Source organism: Arvicola amphibius, chromosome 10 (genome assembly GCF_903992535.2).
Source record: "Arvicola amphibius chromosome 10, mArvAmp1.2, whole genome shotgun sequence".
Taxonomy (NCBI): Eukaryota; Metazoa; Chordata; class Mammalia; order Rodentia; family Cricetidae; genus Arvicola; species Arvicola amphibius.
The window spans coordinates 40,098,023-40,120,045 of record NC_052056.1 but is presented as its reverse complement, the minus strand read 5'-3'; the positions used below and the strand labels follow the sequence as shown (position 1 = coordinate 40,120,045).

The following is a 22,023-nucleotide window of genomic DNA, read 5'->3' as shown; positions in this document are numbered from 1 at the left end:
CATTAGTCATCAGCAAAATGCAAATGAAAACCACAGTAAATGCCAGTGCATCCCAGGAGGATGGCCGTAAGGAACGACAGACAATAACAAGTGTTGACAAGGGTGTGGAGTGACTGGAATCCTCCTAGATTGTCCAGTGGGAGTTGTTTGGAAGAACAGCTTGGCAGTTCCCCAAGAGTGAAGTGTAGTGTTACCCTTCCATTCCTAGATAATAGCCAAAAGAATAAAAAAATCTCTCATATTTCATGTACATAAAAAATATGTACATGGAGGAATCTTCTTTGTTCACATTGACCAAAGAGTGGAAACAGATGAATTTTCCACCAAGTGGTGAATGGATAAGCAAAATGAGGAATTTGGTTAGAATAATATCAACCACGGAAAGGAACAAAGGGCCAACACATGCTGCGGTGTGAACCGGTCTTGAGGCTGCTATGCTAGGTGCGGAAAGGGCTCAGCGGGAGACTACACCTTGTGAGATTCCGTTTCTGTAGAATGTCTGCAACAGGGAAACCCGTGGAAATAGAAAGCTGGCCGAGGGCTCCAGGGAGAAGAATGGGAAGGAAGTAATAATCAGTTTGGTGGGTTTTTTTTTTTTTTTTGCGCAGGGGCGGGGGGGGGGGGGATAGTGAATGAAATGCTCTACAATAAGATGTGTGATGGTCCCTTAAGTTGTAAATGTACTTTCAAAGAACCCACTGCATCGGGCACTTTAAAAGATGAGTTTTATGTCATTTGAGTTATAGCTTAAATTTTTCACATTTATTTATCTTATTGTTTATCAGTCATTGGAAAAAAATGGAAATCAAAACCACAGTAAATATCAGTGTGTCCCCAGGAGGATGAACATAAGGAAAAGAGACAACAATAAGTGTTAAAGGCTGTGGAATGATCAGAAGCCTCCTCCGTTGGGGGCCCTCAAGCCCCTATTTCTTGGAACTTTTTATGTATGGAATCGTGCCATATGAACTCAACTGGCTTCTGTCTCCTATCCTTGTGTCTTTAAGCTATAACCTCAGGTTTGTCTCTTCTTACCCTGCTTGAGTTTTGCTCTTTTCATATATTTGTGGGCGGTGGCACCTATGTGCACCCACAACAGGTAGGGTCGCGCTCAGAGGACAATTTTCCGGAGTTCTCTCCTTCTACCATATGGTAGCTCAGACTGTGAACCTTAGCAGCAATCCCTGCTACCTGCTGAGCTATCTCTCTGCTCCAATCTCAGTGATGCCCAGGCTGGCCTCATAATCCTTCTGTAGCTGAAGATGACATTGAACTTCTGATCCTCCTGCCTCCACCTCCCAAGTTCTGGGATTACAGGTATAGACCACTCCAAAAAAAAGTTTTTTAAAGAATTTTTTTTCCCTCTAAGGCCAGACTAAAACCGCATATTTTTAAATTTTTCCTTATAAAAGTAGGAAGTAGTTTATTTTTTAAAAAAAAAAAAGCAGAAAATATACTTTATTCTATTAACCAAATACCACAAATTTACACATCTTTAATTTTCCACCTTAGGCTAGGAGGAAGAGAGGAGACACCAAAATGAGAATCAGAGTGACTGGGACAGGGATCTGCATCAGGAGCCTCACAGAGGAAAGGAGGGGACAGAGACAGTGCATCAGGCTTAGGGGAAAACGGGACCTGTGGGAGAGCGGGGGCTGATGGGACAGAGACTGTGCGTCAGACCTGTGGGAGAGCGGGGGCTGATGGGACAGAGACAGTGCGTCAGGCTTAGGGGAAGATGGACCTGTGGGAGAGCGGGGACTGATGGGACAGAGACAGTGCGTGAGGCTTAGGGGAAGATGGACCTGTGGGAGAGCGGAGCTGATGGGACAGAGACAGTGCGTGAGGCTTAGGGGAAGATGGGACTTGTGGGAGAGCGGCGGGGGGGGGGGGCGGATGGAGATAGAAACGGGGCCACTGTGACTACGGCTCTGGGATTCTGGGGAGGAAACTCTAAGGGAATTCTGGGTGATGGACAAAGTGGTGGAGCATGGCAAACCTTGTCTGCATCACTTGGAAATGGCACAAGGAGGCCTCAGTTGCTCAGCCATCCCCTCCCACTCACAATGATGTCAAAGGATTTCTTCCCCTGGTCTCCCTCCTGCTCCATTGCCTTTCAGGCTTCCTTAGTCTTCACTAACCTGAGGCACCGGGAACCTTCCTATGGTCTCAAACAGTCCAGCCGCCCCTTAGCCTGTCCTGCCTGCCTAGGCTCCGCCCCTCCATTTTCCTTCTGCAAGCTTATTTGCACTCCCTGCAGTTTTTTTTTAAGATTTATTCAATTTTATGTGTGTGAGTGATTTGTGTGTGTGTGTGTGTGTGTGTGTGTGTGTGTTCCGTGTGCATACCTGGTGCCCATAGAAGCCAGGAGAGAGTGTTGGATGTTCTGGAACTGGAGTTATGGATGGTGGTAAATTGTCATGAGGATGGTGGGAATTGAACCCAGGCCCTCAGCAACAGTGGTAAATGCTGTTAACTGCTATGACATCTCTCTATCCCCTATTTCCTGGAGTTTATATATATGGAATCATGCCAGATGAACTTGAATGGAATGGCTTCTGTCACCCATCCTCAAGTCTTTCAGATATAACCCTGGGCTTGTCACTTGTTGCTATGCTGAGTTATGTTCGTGTGTGTATATGTGTGTGTGTCTGTATATATATAGTTTTATTGAGGTGTAATTCACCACACTTTACGTGAAGGTCAGGAATACAGAACCCAGAGAAGGATGATGTCTGACCAATAAGAAGTAAGAACAGGGAAGGAGCGAGCACACCTGTGCCCCTAACAAAGGCAATTTACTGTGGTCCGAAAGAATGTGACTTCATTCACACGTCCCCACAGTGACCAAAGAGAAGTCTGCCTGCTCCCATCTACCCCAGACCCTAGCCACCAGGAAACTGAGGCTGTTCACAGAGTCACGGCTTCTGGAGGGACATGGAAAGCTGTGACCCTTTCTGCTCTAAACGCTTGGAGGAGTCAGGGTGCATCAGGGCAAATGTGTGTTTTCCTGTGCCTGCCTAGAGGCAAGGTGACAAGGGACCCTATGGGGCTATGTAAATAGGGCAGGTGACAGGCTTTCTCTTCTGCCAGAAGCCATGTGAGGAAAACTTCTGTGCTGATTAGAAGTTAACATTCAAGATTGCTGATCCAGGGAAAACAAAAGCAAACCAGAGAAGGGAGTTGGAGAAAAGTGCCCGTGAAACAATTCAGAGATGATACCGTCCTATCCTAGCCAGCAACCGTGTGGACCCGTGTGGGAGAGACCCAGAGAGAGCCCACAGACCAAACTCTGTGACTCCGGCCTCCACAGTCACTCCTCCCCGTGTTGACAAGGGAGGCTTTCTAGCCATCTGCAGTCACTGGGCTCACTTCTATCAGCATTCCACCCTGAGGAGAATCCTAAACTGTCCTTGATGTAGCTGGACTCTGGAAGCAGCAAGGAATCCTGATACTTGGAGACTAAACTCTTGTTGAAGTGTTTTGGTGTGTGTGTGTGTGTGTGTGTGTGTGTGTGTGTGTGTGCATGCCATGTTTGTGAGGATGCCCACAAAAGCCAAAAGAGAGTGTCAGATCCCCTGGAACTGGAGTTGTAACTGTAGGTAGTTGTGAGCCACTCAGTGTGGGTGCTGGGAACCAAACCCAGGTCCTCTGGAAAAGGAGTAAGTTACAGTGCTTGCTAAGCCATCTCTCCATCTTAGTGGCCTCAGCAACCCCATCCCCCAGTACCATCCCCCTTTAAGCCCTCACTGCCCCAAGTGTCATTGCCGATTGGCAGGGCAGCACAGTGTCACCTCAGAATTTGTTCAAAAAGTAAATTCCTTGACACTCTCTCCACCAGTTTCTTACTGAACTGGAATATGAAGGTTGACAAGGTCCCCGTGGTGTGTATGTACATCTGCATTTCACAAGCACTAAGCTGGGCCAGTGGCTTTTCAGCTCTGGTGGCTAGGGGACACACTTGGCTGCCTAAGTCGGGAGATGAAGAGACTCCTTTCCCACTGCTGAAAGTAAGAGAGACCTGCACCTTCCCACCTGGTTCAAGATGGGAATCCAGGACAGCTAAGTTTGGGACTGGGGATGTGACCCCTTTCGGGGAGGAGTTATAATAGTCCCTCTCTCTCCCATAGAGCTGTGAACTCTTCCTGTATATTTCCCTATCTCTAAAGTATGTGATGCCATATGCACCATTGGGGTGGTGCATGCTGGTAGGATTTGCTGAAGGAGGTGAAGGCAAGAAGATCATGAGTTGGAGATCAGCCTGGACTACATACTTAAAAATAAATGAATAAATAAATAATAAAGTATGCAATGCATGTGTGCCCCCCACAGAGTCACCTAAGGGCACAGAGACCACACAGAAGCACAATTACTCTCAAATAAGACCAGCTGTCATTCCAGAGAGTAGAGATGAATTTTGACAGTTCATTGGGAAGGGAGGAGCTAAGCTCTGTTGTCACCAAGAGAATGCAAACTAGAAAGGCATTTCTTACATAAGCCACAAACCAGAAATAACAGCTGTCATTCCAGAGTATGTCTGATGTCCAGGATCTGGGATAAATGGATAATTTCAGTCCTACCATGAGGGTAATGTCACTGATGACTTCATCATGTAGTCCCAGGCCACAAAGGCAGCTTGGCATCTCTGAATTCTCAGCCATACTCCACATGTGACACGTTACAGAAGAGCTTTGAGTGGTGTTGCAAGAGTCAGTTATTGCTTATATGACAAATTTCATTCTCTCTCTGTGTGTGTGTATGTGTGTGTGTGTGTGTGTGTGTGTGTGTTAGCACTGGCTTTTTTGTGTTTCTCTCTTTAAAGTAAGACACACAGACTTAGCAAAGTTCCTGTGTAATAAAGCAGATCCAACTGTACCTTTTCTGCTCAGAGATGGGAGAAGGATCTGGGAGTCTGGCTTGCTCTCACACCCCACCCCGCCCTCAACTCACTCATAGGAAGTGGATCCACCTCTGCGGTCTCTGGCCTCTGATATTTCCAACCCCAAATCCACTCCCTGACCTCTTTGTACCTGGGTTAACTGGAAGCTTCTCTCCAATTCCCATCTTGCAGGATAATCCATGGACAAAATAAGGGAGAGGCCCTGGTATGTGTTTGCCTGTAGGGATGGGCAGGATATTTTTAAGAATGATGGACTTAAGTAAGGGCCTAACTAACAATTATTTGAAAGCAGCAAGGGAAAGGAAATGCTTCAAAGACGTTGTCATGGAGAACTTGGTGGGTGAGGTTGTGGCGTAGTGACAGAGTTCATGCCTTGTATCCAAGCAGCGCTGGGTTAGATCTTCCAGCACCCCGTAGTAATAATGAGACTATTGAAACCAATACCTTGTGTCTAGGTAGAGTGCTGGATTTGAATCACTAGTAATACCTAGACAAAGGTTCGATCTAAGCCAGATGTGGTGGTGGTTGCCTAAGCCCAATACTTGGGAAGCTTGGTGAGTTCAAGGCAAACCTGGCCTAGCTATCAATGCCCTATCTCAAAATGAGAAAGATCTAGTCCAGTATGAACTTGCGTTTAGGAGGAAGCTTGTGCAATAAACAAGAATGAAATGGCATTAGTCCAATCCAAGAAAGGATTGGGTGTGTGTTGGGAGTAGTGGCACAGCACTAACCAGTCCTTAGTTCTTGGAGGACCTATGTCAGTCACCCTTAGGCATCCAGCAACCATAATACACTTTAGTCTGAGACTTGGGCTATCCCACACCAAGTCACCATTCACCACACCCTCACAAGGGGACCTCAGGCAGACTGTTCAAGGGACCCAAGTAGAAATAACTTACTGTGCATCTCAAAGACATGTGTCATTCTGCCACTCTTGACTATGGCCCTTCAACGACAACCTGGGAGAGAACCCGCGCAGCTATTCCCTACCACTAGGGGGCTCTGAAACTGGGGGCGGGGCGGATGAAAATACAAGAGGCCATAGCAGACCCTTTTATAGATGACCCATTTAAATAAACGACTAGAAGAAAGGACTTTCAAAGGAGGGCATGCATCAGTTACTCACAGGAAGGAAAAAAACATTCTTAAGACATATGAAGATGGGGGGGGTGTTTTATTTGATTGCATGTTTGTATGAAACAGGCTATCCTCAAATTTACTGTGCAACTGAAGATGAACCTGAACTCCCCAATGTTCAGATTACAGATGTGCACCACCACACCCACTGGACCTCAAACACATGAGAATTTGAAACTTTACTAAGCCTCTGAGGAGCAATTGTCCCCCCTTGTAACTATCCTGAACCCCATCCTGTTTCTCTTTGAACTTACCTGGATGGTGAAGGGGAAATCCCTACAGGACAGATTTATGTCTAATATCGGTTGTTCTTCTCTTCTCATCCACAGTTCCATATGTGCTGAAGAGCTGTGCCGAATTTATAGAGACTCACGGCATTGTGGATGGAATCTACCGTCTTTCGGGCGTCACCTCAAACATCCAGCGGCTAAGGTAAGCCGACAGAAGAGCCCAGACTTCCCCAGTGAGCCTGCCTTTGTTAGGTCCCTGCGGGCACTTGTTGGGAGTCCCAGGAAACGAAAGATGGCCTCCGTGAGGCACGGCTGCCTGGCAGTTCTAACACTAATCAGGGGGCTCCCAGCCTGGTGAAACTCTTTCCAATGAAAGCACCTTTTCCTTTGTCTTGCGTAGGGTTTGTGCTTCTCTGGTGGATTGGATTTGCCTCCCATGATCTAAATGACAAGTTAGGAAACCTGTTTTCTCTAAAGCCCAGTTAGATTGGGCCCCTCACACCATACTCAGAACTCTTAGGCCCTTAGGGGAGATTTTCTTTGGATACACTCGATATTTCAGGTGGTTGTGAAATGAGAAGTAATTGTACATGTCTCTAATCAGTGCTGATGTTCTGAAGTTACTTGGGGCCAGTGATAAGGCTCCACAAGTAAAGATGCTTGCCAGGCAAGTCCTGTGATCTGAGTTCGATCCCTGGAGCCTACATGAGTAGAAAGAGAGACTACATACACAACCAATAGCAAGTGTGTCCTCCACCTCCCTCATACACCAGTAATTTTTTAAATGGATGATCCATAAGAGCCTTTAAGTTAAATATATATATGTATATACTATATATAGAAATATAAAATATATTGAAATACATATTTTTGTGATTAATTTAATAGACATTATTTTTCTCATTGTTTATAATACCAAAAGAATAGTTAGTGGTTTTAAAAATATATTTATTGCATATTTGTTTAATATAAATATATATTTTTTAAATTATTTTTGAGACAGGATCTTAGTCTGTAGCCCAGGCTGGAACTCAGGGAAATCCTCCTACTTCTGTAGAACACTCCTATTGCAAAGTCAATATGCAAATTGTGATACATTATGCAGATTGTATATTATATAATTTAGGTTTTGTATTTCCCCCTTCTCTTTGGGCTTTCATCTCCAATATCACTTATAATTAAATTATAGAAAGAATAAAACACTTTTACAGATGCTAAAATAAATTGGTTTATTACACGTATGGTTTTTTTTTTAATTTTGTGCTGCTGGATTGAAACCTATGGACATGCCAGCCAAATGCTCTACTGCTGTGCGGTACCCCAGCCCCTATTGTGCTTTCACAGATCTGTGTCATGCAATTTAATTTGCAAGTATGCTTTTTGTTATTGTTGTTGTTAAGATTTTGCCTTGTTTTGTTACGAGACAGAATTTGTAGACTTAGGCTGGCCTTAAACTCACAGGGACTCACCTGCCTCTCTCTCACAAGAGCTAGGACTAAAGGTGTCTGTCACCACACATGGCAAGAGGGTGCCATGACTTAGACTTTTATTGACAGCAATTTTTCTTTCTTGCTAGGGATCAGCAGGGGCCTTGAGTCTGCAAGTCAAGGGCTCCCACTGAGCTTCACTCCCAGCCTCTACACCCAGTAGGATTCCCAAGGGGTTGACTCTTGGTCTGGAGTGGCTGACATGGTGCCTGGCATCCAGAAAGACACCTAGGTAGAGGGAAGTCTTTTTTATTTAGAAATTGCCTTAGCCTTGACCAGGGAAAATCTGGACAAAATAAGTGAACACATTCTAGAGTCGTCTCTTCTGCTCTCAGAAATACACATGCACATGTGTTCACAGACTCACAGGACGGTTCTTACCAAGGCTCATGAGTCGCTTTGAGGTTCTTCCAGTGTTGGGGAACTCCCCACTCTTCTTTGAGGAGACAAAATCGGAGTAGAGGTGGGCAACGGCTGCTGTGAAGATGTGGACTCTCAGAATTTACCACTAATACGCTGGCCAAGGGACACACTTAGAAGCCTGATTTCTATATTAAAACTAAAACTTGTCTGCTCAATAAATGCTGACACTCGTCCCGTTGTTTTGCCCTGCATTCAGGTGTTACTCAGAGAATAACTACAGGTAGGAGGATGACAGACTCCCTAATCAAGTCTAGAATTTGGATCACTTAAAAAGAGGCCAGTGACCATCTTATAAGACTCTCAAGCAGCTTTATGTGAAGATTTTGTACCTACACACTGGGCATCCTGGTGACATTCACCATGAAATGAGGCTCTCTGCCAACATCAGGGAGACTAGCCTCCCTGGACATGGGTCACAGGGTCTCGGCTTCCAAACACCCACGATTTCAGAAGCAGAATCATCAGGAAAGTCTCAGCCAAATTCTGACCCTAACTGGGAGAAAACTGATGTGTCCTGCTTCAAGCACTTAAATCTTGATGACTCCTATGATGCCTGAAACGATAGACTCTATATACTGAATTTCCTATATGTTCATACATATTCATAAGAATTCTTTGTCTATTTTACATATATACACACACATATATATATTCATGAGAAATAATTCTCTATCTATTTTCGAGAATTCAGATACACAATTTACTGTTTCTTTGTCACACATAATCAACAGTACCACTTGCCTTTGTGCTTTGGAACTATTATCAACTGAAATAAAGATCTCTTGAACGTGGAAAAAAAACTCCTAAAACTTGTCATAGAGCTAGTTCCAGGACAGGCTCCAAAAGCTACAGAGAAACCCTGTCTCGCAAAACCAAAAAAAAAAAACCATATTTGGGGCTGGAGAGATGGCTCAGAGGTTAAGAGCACTGACTGCTCTTCCAAAGGTCCTGAGTTCAATTCCCAGCACCCACATGGTGGCTCACAGCCATCTATGATGAGACCCAATGCCCTCTTCTGGTGTGCAGTCAAAAATGTAGACCAAACACGGTATACACAATAAATAAATAAATCCCCCCCACAAAAAAAAAAACATATTTGTAGTTTACAAGTATGTATTGTTTGAGGCAGTGCAATCACATAACCTTGATGCCAAGCCTAAACAGGAGCTGGTGGCACAGGCCTGTAACCCCAAAACTCAGGAGGCTGAAGAAAGAGTGATGTGAGCTCAAGACCAACCTGGCCTACACAGTGAGTTCCTGTTTCAAAAACTCATGGAGTAAAATAAGAAAAGAAAAGAGATAGCACAGAAGCTTAAGCCGGAGCCAGATGACCTTGGTGTGTTCCTACGACCCCACTGTGAACTGCTTAGGATAGTCCCATGCTTGTGTGACATGCCAGAGTCACCACTAGCAACCCAGAAAGTTCCACTGAGCATCAGAGAGGTAGTTGATTTAGGTCCTTAAGTCTTGAGTTTGAGCATCCAGATGAAGAAAGTTTGTGATATGCCTGTGGAGGTCTGTGATGAGACATGATACCCTCCCCACTTTGGCCCTCCCCACCTCACCCCACTTTCTGGTTTTTGGGTATCACTGGTTTTTTTAAAAAAAAAAAAGAGTTTGATTCTGAGTAACGTTTAGGGGAAGCTGAAATCTCAGTAGGCTCTTCTGGCAAACTTTTCATGCCCTCCCAGTGCCTGTGACCAAGGCACGGGTACAGTGCCGTGGGTACATCTGTTCTCAAATGAGTTTTCTGATTTCAGGTCACAGCTTACTCCCATGCAAGCTTCAGCCTCTGAAAGTGGTGGCTCTCCAAGGGCCTCCTGGTGCCCGGAGCAGAAGGGAGGTCAAGAGTACAGGCAGATCAGCCATGTAGGCTCTTTTTACCCCCCCGTGCCTCCGAGCGGCTGCTGACATCGAGCGCCTGTTCCCTGGGATTGTTATGTCTCCGTCTGTGTTGTTTCAGGCAAGAGTTCGGCTCAGATCAATGTCCAGATCTGACAAGGGAAGTGTATCTCCAAGACATCCACTGTGTGGGCTCCTTGTGCAAGCTCTACTTCAGGGAGCTGCCCAACCCCCTCCTGACCTACGAGCTCTATGAGAAATTCACGGTGAGTGTTTGGATTTTCATTGTGGTTAGCGGGTGGGATGCATGGACCGGCCCAGGGCAGTTTCCACACTGAAATAACAATAAGAAAACTCACCAGCTGGTTGGCATTATCTTAGCATCGTGGTGGAAGTAAGATGGTGAGGGGAGGAGGGCAGTTTGCTAACTCTTTCTTTCTTGAGTTTTCAGAATGGTGCTGTTTGTTTTAAGAGCTGGCTTAAATTATTTCTTTGTTTATTCAACTGAATGTGCCTCATTGTACAGGGAGGAAACTGAGAACCAAAGAAGTAAAGTGGCTGGCCCAAGGTCACACAACAGAGGCAGGGCAGGAATCTGAGGGCCTCCCCAGCGCTTGCTATAGGGCAAGATGGTTCATTTTCAAAAGAGCGTTCCTTCTGGTTTTGTTGGGAGATTGAGGACAAAGACCAGTAGGTAGAAAAGGGAGAGAGAACCCACCCCCCAAACATCAAAAAGATGGGTCCGAAAGATAAGAAGAGAAGGGAAACAGAGAAGCACCTGGACCAGAGGGAGAGAGGATGGGCCAGGCCAGTGGGCTGCTGATGCAAGAACAGAATAGCTACATCCAAGCAGCATGGCCAACCGGTGAGGTGCCCATGGGTGAGCAGAAAAGAGACCAATGGCCCCAAACACCTGCATAAAGCAAACAGTAAAGTCAGGTAGCCAGGCGCAGGGAGACAAAACCTGAATGTTTTCTCTCACATTCTGATGCGAGCTCGTGATGGTTGTGTGTGTGTGTATCAGTGGGTGGGTAAGTGTAGGTACAAGCTAGGACACTAGAGTGTAGACCCAGAAAGGGGGAAAGGGTGCGCAGAAAATAGGGGAAGGCCACAGGACACATGCAACATGAATGTAGAAAGAGACTTTGGTGGGTGGAAGGGGACAAGAGGAACTCAGACAGAGGGCAGACTCGACAAGAATGGATTTTGTTTTGACAATGTTATAGTGAAAGCTAATACCAAGCATGTCAATTAAAATTTTTAACAAATAAAAAGACTAAAATAGGGTGTAACACGCCTGCCTACATAGATAGATTATAGAATAGATGGTTTAATGGAAAAGCAAAAGGGGAGAGGGATGGGAGTTGCTAAAATAACTGACCACAGAACTAAGTCTGGAGAGGAAAGAAATTAGAACAAGTCAGAGGGTTACTGAGGAAGGTACGCTGAGCACTTGCTTGTCCCCACAAGACCAGTAGAGTGAGAGAGGGCAGGAGTCAGGGGACCACTTGAATTAGCATCAGAGATAGAAAGATCTGGACTCTAGTGGTGTGACAGGATGTTTCTCAATGTCCTGTAATAAACTTGGGACCACGTGAAAAGTTTCTTCATTCAAAATTATGCAAAAATAAATGGATAATTATTCTTTTTTGGAGGGGCGGATTTTTTTTCAAGATAGGTTTCTCTGTGTAACCCTATCTGTCCTAGAACTCGCTTTGTAGACCAGGCTGGCCTCGAACTCATAGATTCACCTGCTTCTGTCTCTCAAGTGAGGGGATTAAAGGTGTGTGCCACCACTGCCTGGCAACAAAAATTATTCTTAAGAATTGGGCTTGGAACCTCACAATGGATTTAAGTGTTTTCACTGATACAGGAACAAGGTTACAGTGATAATTGAAAAGTTGGAAAAAACATAAATGTATATTAAGAAAGGCTTGGGAAGATCGGAGAGGTGGTTCAGTCATTAAAATCCACCTGTAATTCCAGTTCCAGGAGTCTTGATACCCTCTGGCCTCCTTGGGCATCCAGCACACATATGGTGCACATAAACTCACAAGGGCACAATTACATATATATGAATAAATCCTGAAAGAAAGGCAGGCTCGAGATGGTAAAGTGTTTCAGCTAGCCACCCTAACGACCCACGCTCAAGGTCAGTCTCTGAGACCAACACAGTAGAGGGAGAGAGCCGGTGCCCACAATTTGTCCTGTGACATTTACACACACACACACACACACACACACACACACACACGCACACATGCGCGCACACACCGCAAGTAATATTGTAAGAAAAAGTAATTTTTAAAAGGCTTAAAAGGAAGGAAATTCAAGGGTGGTATTTATCTTAATGGTATGACTGTAGTATTTACTCTTTTATATACTAATTTTCATAACCTATCCACAGAACACATGATTGTTAGTGAAAATTAGCCCAAAGCACACAAACACTTATTATAAATGTTGGCGACTCCACCGACCTGTAGCTGCTGACGTAGAGCTAGCGGAGTTCTTGATAAGAAACTTCAGAAGCCATTTCTTCCTAATCTTGTCAACAGCCTTGGGTCAACTCCTCCGTCCCCACTCCTTCCCTGACAGTGTTCATCTTTTGGTCCTTTCACAGGGACTGGGAGAATAGAAAAAATAAGGGAAAAAAAGCCGGAAGGCAGCATTTGGTCAGTTTTTCATCTGATCGAAGGAAATGACTTGAATTTAAACAGTTTATGGACACTAAGAAGTCAAAGGGGAATGTGTTGTTTTGGTTTCTAATCTCTGCAGAGATAAAACCTACTGATATTAATGATGTTGCAAATTTGTCCTTTGGTGGATTTCTTTGACTGCAGTAATGGAGGAGGTGACGTTATAAGCACCCCTTTGGAAAAGTGATAATTCCAGTATGATTACACTGTCACAATTTGTTCAATTTACTTGCATGGCTGAAGCCAAATACTACCTCACTGGATTAATACGAGGATTTAAGACATTAATGGGAGAGGAATGTTAATAATGATAACAGCTGCCGCGTAACTACGTGTTATTCTGTTAGGATCTCCCTTAGTTCCTTGTGAAGCCGGTCTTAACTGTCAGTCACACACAGATGAGTGCTGCTCATAGGTGGCAATAAAGACTCAAGTTCCGCTCAACTCCCACACCCCTCAGATACAGTGTGGGATCTGGAAAGTCTCAGCTACTAAGTAGCATAGCAGGAGACCCAATGAAGGACGAAGTCCACAAGCAGTGCTAAGAGCCGGCTAACTACCGGGGAAAACAACCTGCCTTCTTACCATTTGCAGGCCTCAGGGTGCTGAAGAAGGTCTGCACAACAAAATCAAAGGGAAAGATAACAAAAGCCAAATTTGACAATCTGAACCACATATGCGTTATCTTTTCCTATGCTAAAAAAGTACACCGATAACATTAAAACGCAAATATTATAAAAACTATTTTAGGTTGCCAGAGAAATGACACACACACACACACACACACACACAATGATTTTCTTCCCTTGGGCTAGAGAAATGACTTTGTAGTTCAGAGAACTGGCTGCTCTCCCAGGGGACCCACATGGTTGGTGGTTCACAAGCATTTGTAACTCCAGTTTCAGGGGTTTCGACATACTGTATACATAGTCTTCAGCAGGGCATGATGGTGCGCCCCTGTAATCTGAGCACTGGGATAGGAAGGAAAAGGATTGAGAATTCAGGGTCAGCTGTAGCCGTATGCCAAGGGGGAGGCCAGTCAGGGCTACGTGAGACCATCTGTTAAAAATATACCATTCGGACTGGAGAGATAGCTAAGTGGTTAAGAGCACTGCCTGTTCTGTCAGAGGTCATGAGTTCAATTCTCAGGAACCACATGGTGGCTCACATGACACCCTCTGCTGTCATGCTGGTATATATGGAAATAAAGCACTCATGTGCATAAATATTTTAAAAACACACCATTCTTAATAAATAACAAAAAATAACATTCCTTAATTGTAGAGAACTGTTCCTTATCAATAAAAAAATACACAACACCTCACTTAATAAATAAGTAAAAAATTTCAACAGACAATTCAGAGAAACATAATTATGTAAAAACTACTAGAAAGATATCTTTGCATGTTAATTTTTTTTTAAGACAGGGTTTCTCTGTGTAACAGTCCTGGCTGTCCTGGAACTCTCTGTGTAGACCAGGCTGGCCTCAAACTCACAGAGATCTGCCTGCCTCTGCCTCTAAGTCCTGGAATTAAAGGCACGTGCCACCACTGCTGCCCAGGTTGCATGTTAATTTTTAAAGATTTGTTTGTTTTAATTTACGTGTACATGTGTGTCCCTCCATGAGTTTCTGTGCACCATACACATGTGGGTGCCCAAGAGGGCACTGGAGCCCTGGAACTGGAGTTGCAGGAGGCTGTGAGCTTTGTGTGAATGTTGGGAAATAAAACTGAGTTCTCCGCAAAACCAGCATGTGCTCTAACTGATGATCACACTTAAAAAGAAACTTCAAAATTACATTTCATGCTGGCAAGTCTGTGAGAAAACCCACTTTTTATAATCTTCTACTGGAAAAGTAAATTAGGTGGGCACCCCAGGAAGTTATTTGAAATTATGATCAAGGTTATAAACATGTTGTGCTCTTTAATCCAGTAACTCTAGGACCCAATTTGAGGATAATAATTAGAAGTTAACTCAAATAATTGATATACAACTATATTCACTGTGGTATTATACATAGCATCCCAATTTTGGAGAATAGCTACATAACTACCATCAAAGACAAATAAATGGCAAATCTATTGTTTCAAAACTGTGTAGGCAGGAAGACTGCTCTGAAGACTGTTTACTGGCCACGGTACAAAACTAAATAGAAAGAAAGCAGTTTGTGAGGGTGCATAGTAAGGCAAGACGGTGCTCATATTGGGGCTGGAGGATGCGGGGCGGCGGGGCTTCTCTTCTGCTTCTTGGGTAAGTAGGTTGATAGTGATCCCTTCTAAGTAGTAAGAAAAAAAAACATTTTTTCCTGCAACTTTCAAGTTATTCAAGTTGACTACTGTAACAGAATTACCACAAACTGACTGTCCTAGTTTTATTTCCTGTTGCTATGACAAAAAAGATTTGAACAAAACCAGTTTAAAGCTGAAGAGGTGGCTCAGAGGTTAAGAACACTGTCTGCTCTCCTGAAGCCCTGAGTTCAATTTCAAACACTCACATGGCCACTCAGTCTTTTAACCCCAGTTCTAGGGGCTCTGATGCCCTCTTCTGGCTCCCTAGGGCACTGAATGCAAGTGGCAAAGACATACATGCACAAATACCTACGCACATACAAATAATAAAATAAAATATTAGAAAGCAACGCTAGGGGTTTTCGGGAGGCAAGCGTAGGTGCTTGCCACCATGCCTAACCATCTGAGTTCAACCTTAGGACTCATGTGGTGTAAGAAGAAAGTTGACCCCTCCAGATTGTCCCTTGACTGTCACATGTACCCACAGTGCTTCCCACATTCAAGTATGGTCTTCCCCGCTCAATTAAGAAAACCCTTCTGGCCAGGCGGTGGTGGCACACACCATTAATCACAGCATTTGGGAGGTAGAGGCAGGTGCACCTCTGTGTTGATTCCAGTCAGGTCTACAGAGTAAATTCCAGGCTGTCCAGTGATATACAGTGAGACCCTGTTTGTGGGAGGGGGGAGGCGAAGGAAAGAAGGGAGGGAGGGAGAAAAGAAGAAATTCCCACAGAGATGTACCACAAACCAATCCGCTCTAGACAGTTCCCTCAATGACGTGCCCTCGTCCCAGGCAATTCAGATTGTGTTAATTGTTGACAATTAAAACCAATCACGACGCTAATCTATTCTGTCACACCTCTGAGAGCCAAGAATTAAAAACAGTGTCTTCCTGGAGGTGACTTCCAGGTTCCCTGTTCTCTTCAGAGGCATGGAGAAAAGGGTAATTCTTGCCTCTTCCAGCCCTAATAGCTGTTGACATTTATGGGCTTTTGGGCATGTCCCTCAATTTTGCCTCTGGAGTCAAATGGAATTCTCTCCTGGCTGTGTCTCCCTCTTGTAGGACAGAGGAGATTGCATTTGGGGATGAACTAGAGAATCTAAGATCATTCCCCTATTCAAGGTCCACAATCACAGCTGCAAAGGCTACCCCCCTTTTTTCTCTCTCAAATAAGGTAACGTTTCCACGTTCCAGGATGCAGAACCTGGCATCTTTGGGCACAATTATTTAATGTACCTTGTTTTGCAGAGAAAAAAATGCAACATTCATTTTAGGAAAAATTCAAATTTTCTTCTCATTGATCCAATTAAAATTATTAAACTCAAATGAACATTGCTAATTTGGAGGTCCTGGGGAATGGTGGCTTAATTATGTATTGCATTTGTATTAAGATCATTTCCTGGGGGGGTTGGCTGCATACATCTATGTCTGTAAATGCAGAAGGGCCTTGTGTGTTGCTCTTTCTTGCCCTCCCCTAGTCCCTTAAAGCAGTCTCACTGAGCCTGAAGCTCAGCGTTTGGGCCAGGTGAACTAGCCAGGGGCTCCAGGGACACACTTTCTCCACAGTCTCCACCCCAGTGGTGGGTTTATACGTGTTTGGGTGGCCATTTCTTTACACGGGGTCTGGGAATCCCAACTCAGTCCTCACACTTTGATGGCAAGTGCTCTGGGCCATCTCCACCGCCCCCTTTAAATCCGTTCTTTATGCACTAATCTCCTTTGTTGAATTAGAATTCCACCTAAGGCCAGGATTGTATTTATTTAACTCATTATCCTGCATCTTCCTTCCAGCGATAAGAAAATGTCGGAATGATTACTCAGCAAATGTTTGCTTACAAGTTTGTTGACTCAAATAAATCGCCCAAAAATACAGCTTGGGGCTAATCAGAGACTCACAATGGCAAGTGGGTTATGAGCGCAGGACGGCTCTAGAGCCAGAGGAGTGGAAGGCAACTGTCTTGGCTTGCCAGGGACCTTTATAAAACTGAAAGATGCTTGGGACTGGAGAGGGGGCTCCGCAGTTATGAATTAGTGCTACTCTTCCAGAGGACTAAAGTTTGGCAGCTCACGGCCACTTGTAACTCCAGCTCCAAGGGGATCCAACATCTCTGGCCTTTGTGGGCACTTGCACTCATGCACACATACACACACACGCACACACACACACACACACACACGCACGCACGCACACGCACGCACACGCACACGCAAGCATGCACACAGACATGCGCACAGACACACACGCATGCGTGCATGCACATCATACAAAATTAGAAATAAAATAAGAAGTTGAAGCAGTGGCTCAGCAGCTAAGAGCACTTACTGCTGCCCTAGCAAAGGACCCGAGCTTGGTTCCCAGCACCAGAGCATCATGACCACCCGATGCAGGTGACCCCCATGCCCTCTAGCCTCCTTAATCAGTCAGTGCAAGTGAGATATGTAACTCATGCAAGCACACACACACATACACACACACACACACACACAAATTTAAAAAAAAAAACGAATCTTTTGAAACAGATTTTTAAAAAGAAAAAAGAAAAACCCTTAATCTCAGAAACTTTTAACCTTGGGGAAAACAAACTGATTGGCCGCCCTGCCGGGAGCCTAGGTTGAGGGGCTGATCCTAGCAAGACAGTGCTTAGCATGATGGAGAGTGCTCCCAGGTGGCACTGTCCTCGAGGTGTGGTTCACATGTGGCTGTCGGCCATCTTTAAGCATGGAGAAGAATATTGACTCGTTCGGTTGTTTATTCCATTCAAGGGCTGTTTGTTAGGACCTTCTCAGTCCGGGGCCTGGAGAGCTAATGGTGAAGAAGACAGATACGAGCCTTACTTATTGTTACTTTAGTTCTAGTTGGATGAGAGAAAGAGAGAGAGAGAGAGAGAGAGAGAGAGAGAGAGAGAGAGAGAGAGAGAGAGAGAGATGACAAACTCTTTTAACACAGAGATGCTTCCTTAGGGCGGCTATGGACTACTAACATAGTGTTACTAACACCGCGAAGAAAACTAGCCCCAGGCTGGAGAGATATGAATGGACCGGGACTGCTATTTTAGGATCGCCAGCGTTCTCTCCGTGAGGCAGAGTCTGAGCAGATAGGGCTAGAGTGAGGGACAGATTATACCAGTATCTGGTCAAGTGGGTGACAACAAGAAACAGCAGGTCCAGAGGCCTTGGCTTGGGGGCGGGGAAGATGCTGAGCTTGAGCCGTAGAGACCAGGAACCAGCGTGGAGCGAGCAAGGTGGCCGTGATGGGAGACGAGACAGAGGAGTTACAGGAGGACGTGGTCACCCAGGGTTGATTACATGCATAAATGGAACAAGGACACACTCACAAGGACTATCTAGAAGCCACACAGTAACTATCCCCCAGAGACTGACAGCCTGTAGTTCCAAGGAAAATGACCTTTTTCTAAAATTTTTTTCTGATTATCACTTTTTTTTAAAAAAAAATGCAGTTATGGTGTCAAATAATTTAATAAAATGGTTTGTGGTTATTTTTAAGTAAGTAATAACACTTAACACTGTAGCCAGGTGACCTGCTGCTCAGCAGGCTAAAGGCATATTGTCCTCTGGCTTGCACACACACACACACACACACACACACACACACACACACACACGTATTAATTTTCTAATTCCCTCCAGGGTGCAGTTAGAGAAAGTCCCTCTGGCTCATTTGTGTTGGGCCACCCTAGTGATGACGGCTGTCTGGGCAGGAGGACCTGAGCTATAGGGCAGAGGTGGCTTCTGAAAAACAGAAACCTAGAGTAAGGACTCACCGCCAGGAGAAGAGCCCTGCCTTTGCCTGACTCCTCCAAGGTCAGGAAAACGGTCATCTGGACAACGAAGGAGGGACCAAGCAGTGGCAGGGCAGACTCATCCCAGATCTTTCTTACATCCCAGAGACTAACATTCATCAGATTGGCCAGCTTTCTCTTCCAGTTACACACACACACACACACACACACACACACACATTAGAGTGTGTTAAACTTAAACTCTTCTCCCCAAAATGCCCACAACAAGACCTTCTGTCTTAGTTGGGGAACACAAACCCAAAGTGAATTTGCAGTGGCCAGATCTCCCGCTAGAGAAAAATGAAGATTTAAGTCAAGCTTGGTATCACCTCCCATAAATGGAAAGAAAAATTAAATGGAAAGAAAAAGAAAGTAAGTTTCTGGATAGAATGGGAATGCAGTGGGGAGAGACTGTGAATAAGAAAATAAAAAGTAATTTCCACTGGGCCCAGCAAGCATCAGGGGTCATCCTGCCCCCTTCGCTTAAGACAGTGGTTCTCAACCTTCCTAGTGCTTTGTCCTGTCCCTTTAATACAGTTCTGCATGTTGTTCTCACCCCCCAAACATAAAATTATTTTCATTGCTACTGCATAACTGTAATTTTGCCACTGTTGTGAATATAATGTAAATGCCTGGGTTTTCCGATAGTCCTAGGCGACCCCTGTGAAAGGGTCATTCAACCCCCGTAACAGACACACACACACACACACACACACACACTCACACACATTCACACACACACAGTCACAACCCACAGGTTGAGAAACACTGGCTTTAAAAATGACAATGACTGACCTGCTCCCTAAAATATTGAAGAACTTTCCATGAGGGCTGCTATCTCCACCTGCGCTTTATTCCCAAATATGTGCTTCAGTTTTCCATTGCTATTATTGCCCAGGGCCCCAACATTCAGCGTGAAGACACCTTTTATAAAGAGGGGAGTGGCACAAAGCTCAGTAGACCTTGGTACTGGCTGTGCAAGGACAGTCCTACAGCCTCCCGAACTCTCCCGGGGTGTGCTGCTCCATGGAACCAAGCTGTGAAGACCCATGCTGTATTCTGCTGCCTTCTCCTGTGAGCTTCCCCCTGCCTCCTGGGAATGTGGGTCCCTGAGATTCGATTTCTAAATAACACTCCAGGAAGAAGACAGGGCTAGGGCTCAAAGACCTGAGTTTTATCCTTGGTATCTGCATGCATGGAAAGAGACAATCAACTCCCACTGCTGTTCTCAGCCTTCACATATATACCATGGTGCAAATACACTCACACACAAATAGCAAGAATAAAGACAGTGATTTTTGAAAACAGGATCTTGATATCTTATTAGGGAGGCCCTGGAACTCACTCTATAGAACCAGGCAGGCCTTGAACTCATGGCCTTCCTGCTTCACCCTTCTGAGATGCTTCAATTACCACCAAATCCTACAGTGCCATAAAGGAACTCTGGGTGTTTATTTGTTTGTTGGGCTGACAGAGCCTTGTGCATGCTGAGCAAATGCCTCTACCACTAAGCCACACCCAGCACCCCAGAATCACAAGCCAGAAATGGCTGCTCAATTTGTTAATAAATGTGGGCAAACACAGTGTACAAAGCTCGCAGATTCAAATCTTCCTTTTTGCTTCTATTGCAACTGACTACCAGTGGTGAGTATCTAGGTAAATGCAAAAGCAAGAGGCTGCTAGTCACATTGCACTGAGTCAGGCAGCAGCAAGGATGCTTGAGGCCAGCAGGTCAGCTCTATTCTCCTTTGTATTCAGGGCACCTATGGAAACAGTGCTGCCATATTAGGGTGGCATCTCCTGCTTCAGTTAACCTAATCTAGATAGTCCTCCACAGGCAGCCAAAAGACTTGTCAGGGCTTTGAGATTCTGTCAAGTTGACCATCGACTGCAATCATCGTACGCAGGTAGGATCTATGGTTAAGATAGGAAACAGTTTGGGACTGAAGAATCATTCAGGGATGTTAGTGTCACGCGGCAGCCCTCAGGCTAGTGAGAGATGACACGAGCCAGGCTGTCATCATCATTGTCGTCATGGTGTTTCCTGCCTCCCAGCAAGGCCCTGGACTGACGAGAACAAAATGCCCACACAGGATCTAAGCAGATAGCAAATTAGGGCAAGGCCACCATATCCTGGGGACAAACCTTATCCATGATAAGGAAGGCACGTCTTCTCTGCTTCTTGGCAGCCCAAACAGGCAGCAGCTGAGAACTGAAAGTCTAGAATAGTCCCAGGATAGGTGACAAGTGAGTCACTATTCACCACCCAGAAGGGTTGAGTAACTTGTGGCACCCCTGGGGACGTCTCTGTCTAATGCTGTCTCTCTGAACGTGACTCTCTACGACTCTCTGCCTTGCAGGACAACTTTTAGATGCTATCCGTTCTTCTCAGACACCAAACAGCAATCTGAGAGCACACGGAGGCCCAACCCACTGCTGTGTGAATACAGAGTAGAGAACCTTGACTCGGTGAAAACTCAGAAAGGGCATGTGGCTGGCTGCTGCCACAGACCAGAATGCCTCTGGGATAGGATTAGCAAGCACACAGTTGTAAGGCCTGGAGGACCTGAGGTCACTGAGTATAGACCGCACGTGCAGGAAGGTGCTGGCCCCTGGGTGGCTCACTGGCCTACTTCACTTTCTTCCCCACAGGAAGCAGTGTCCTCATTGCCCGGAAGAAGGCCAGGCTGGCCCGAATCCAGAATGTTATCCAGGAGCTCCCCCCGCCCTATTATAGGTAGAAAAAACCACCAGACTCTGATGTGGTAAAAAGCATCGGGGAGTGAGGATGCATGGTCAACACTGAAATAAACAAATGATGGCTTCCCTGGATGTCTTTGGAAATCAGTGAGCAGTCAGTGTTATGAACGGATGGGCAGGTATCCAACCGAGGGGCAAGTGGCAGCCAAGGGAAACCTATCTCCATTTGCAGGGCACTCATCAGAGTCCCAAAGAAAGTCATCGTCCTCGCTATCACACAAGCCAGCCTCAGGGTGACATCCTTGGTCAGAACCAGAATTAAACTATAAGCAAACCTTCGGAATTCCAGATGGCCTTAAAGCTGTGGGTGCCTATGATTCTTGAGCGTATTATCTCTAGTGGCTTCTTTGTGGTTGACAAATATCTGTCTCTGAGATGAGCCTGCTAGCAAGTTAATCTGTAGCCATATGGATGTCCTCAGGCAATCACGAGGAGAACCTCTTTGAGGATCGTGGG

At 45.2% G+C, this 22,023-nt stretch overlaps 1 protein-coding gene across 1 annotated transcript in view; it reads left to right on the top strand.

Moving 5' to 3' along the window:
* Arhgap31 (Rho GTPase activating protein 31) overlaps nucleotides 1-22,023 on the top strand; it is a 109,586-nt gene that overhangs the window by 65,346 nt on the left and 22,217 nt on the right. The window contains 4 exon segments of the mRNA XM_038346261.1: nucleotides 6,367-6,469; nucleotides 10,141-10,291; nucleotides 21,467-21,493; nucleotides 21,495-21,544. Coding sequence (XP_038202189.1) covers nucleotides 6,367-6,469; nucleotides 10,141-10,291; nucleotides 21,467-21,493; nucleotides 21,495-21,544 — 331 coding nt within the window.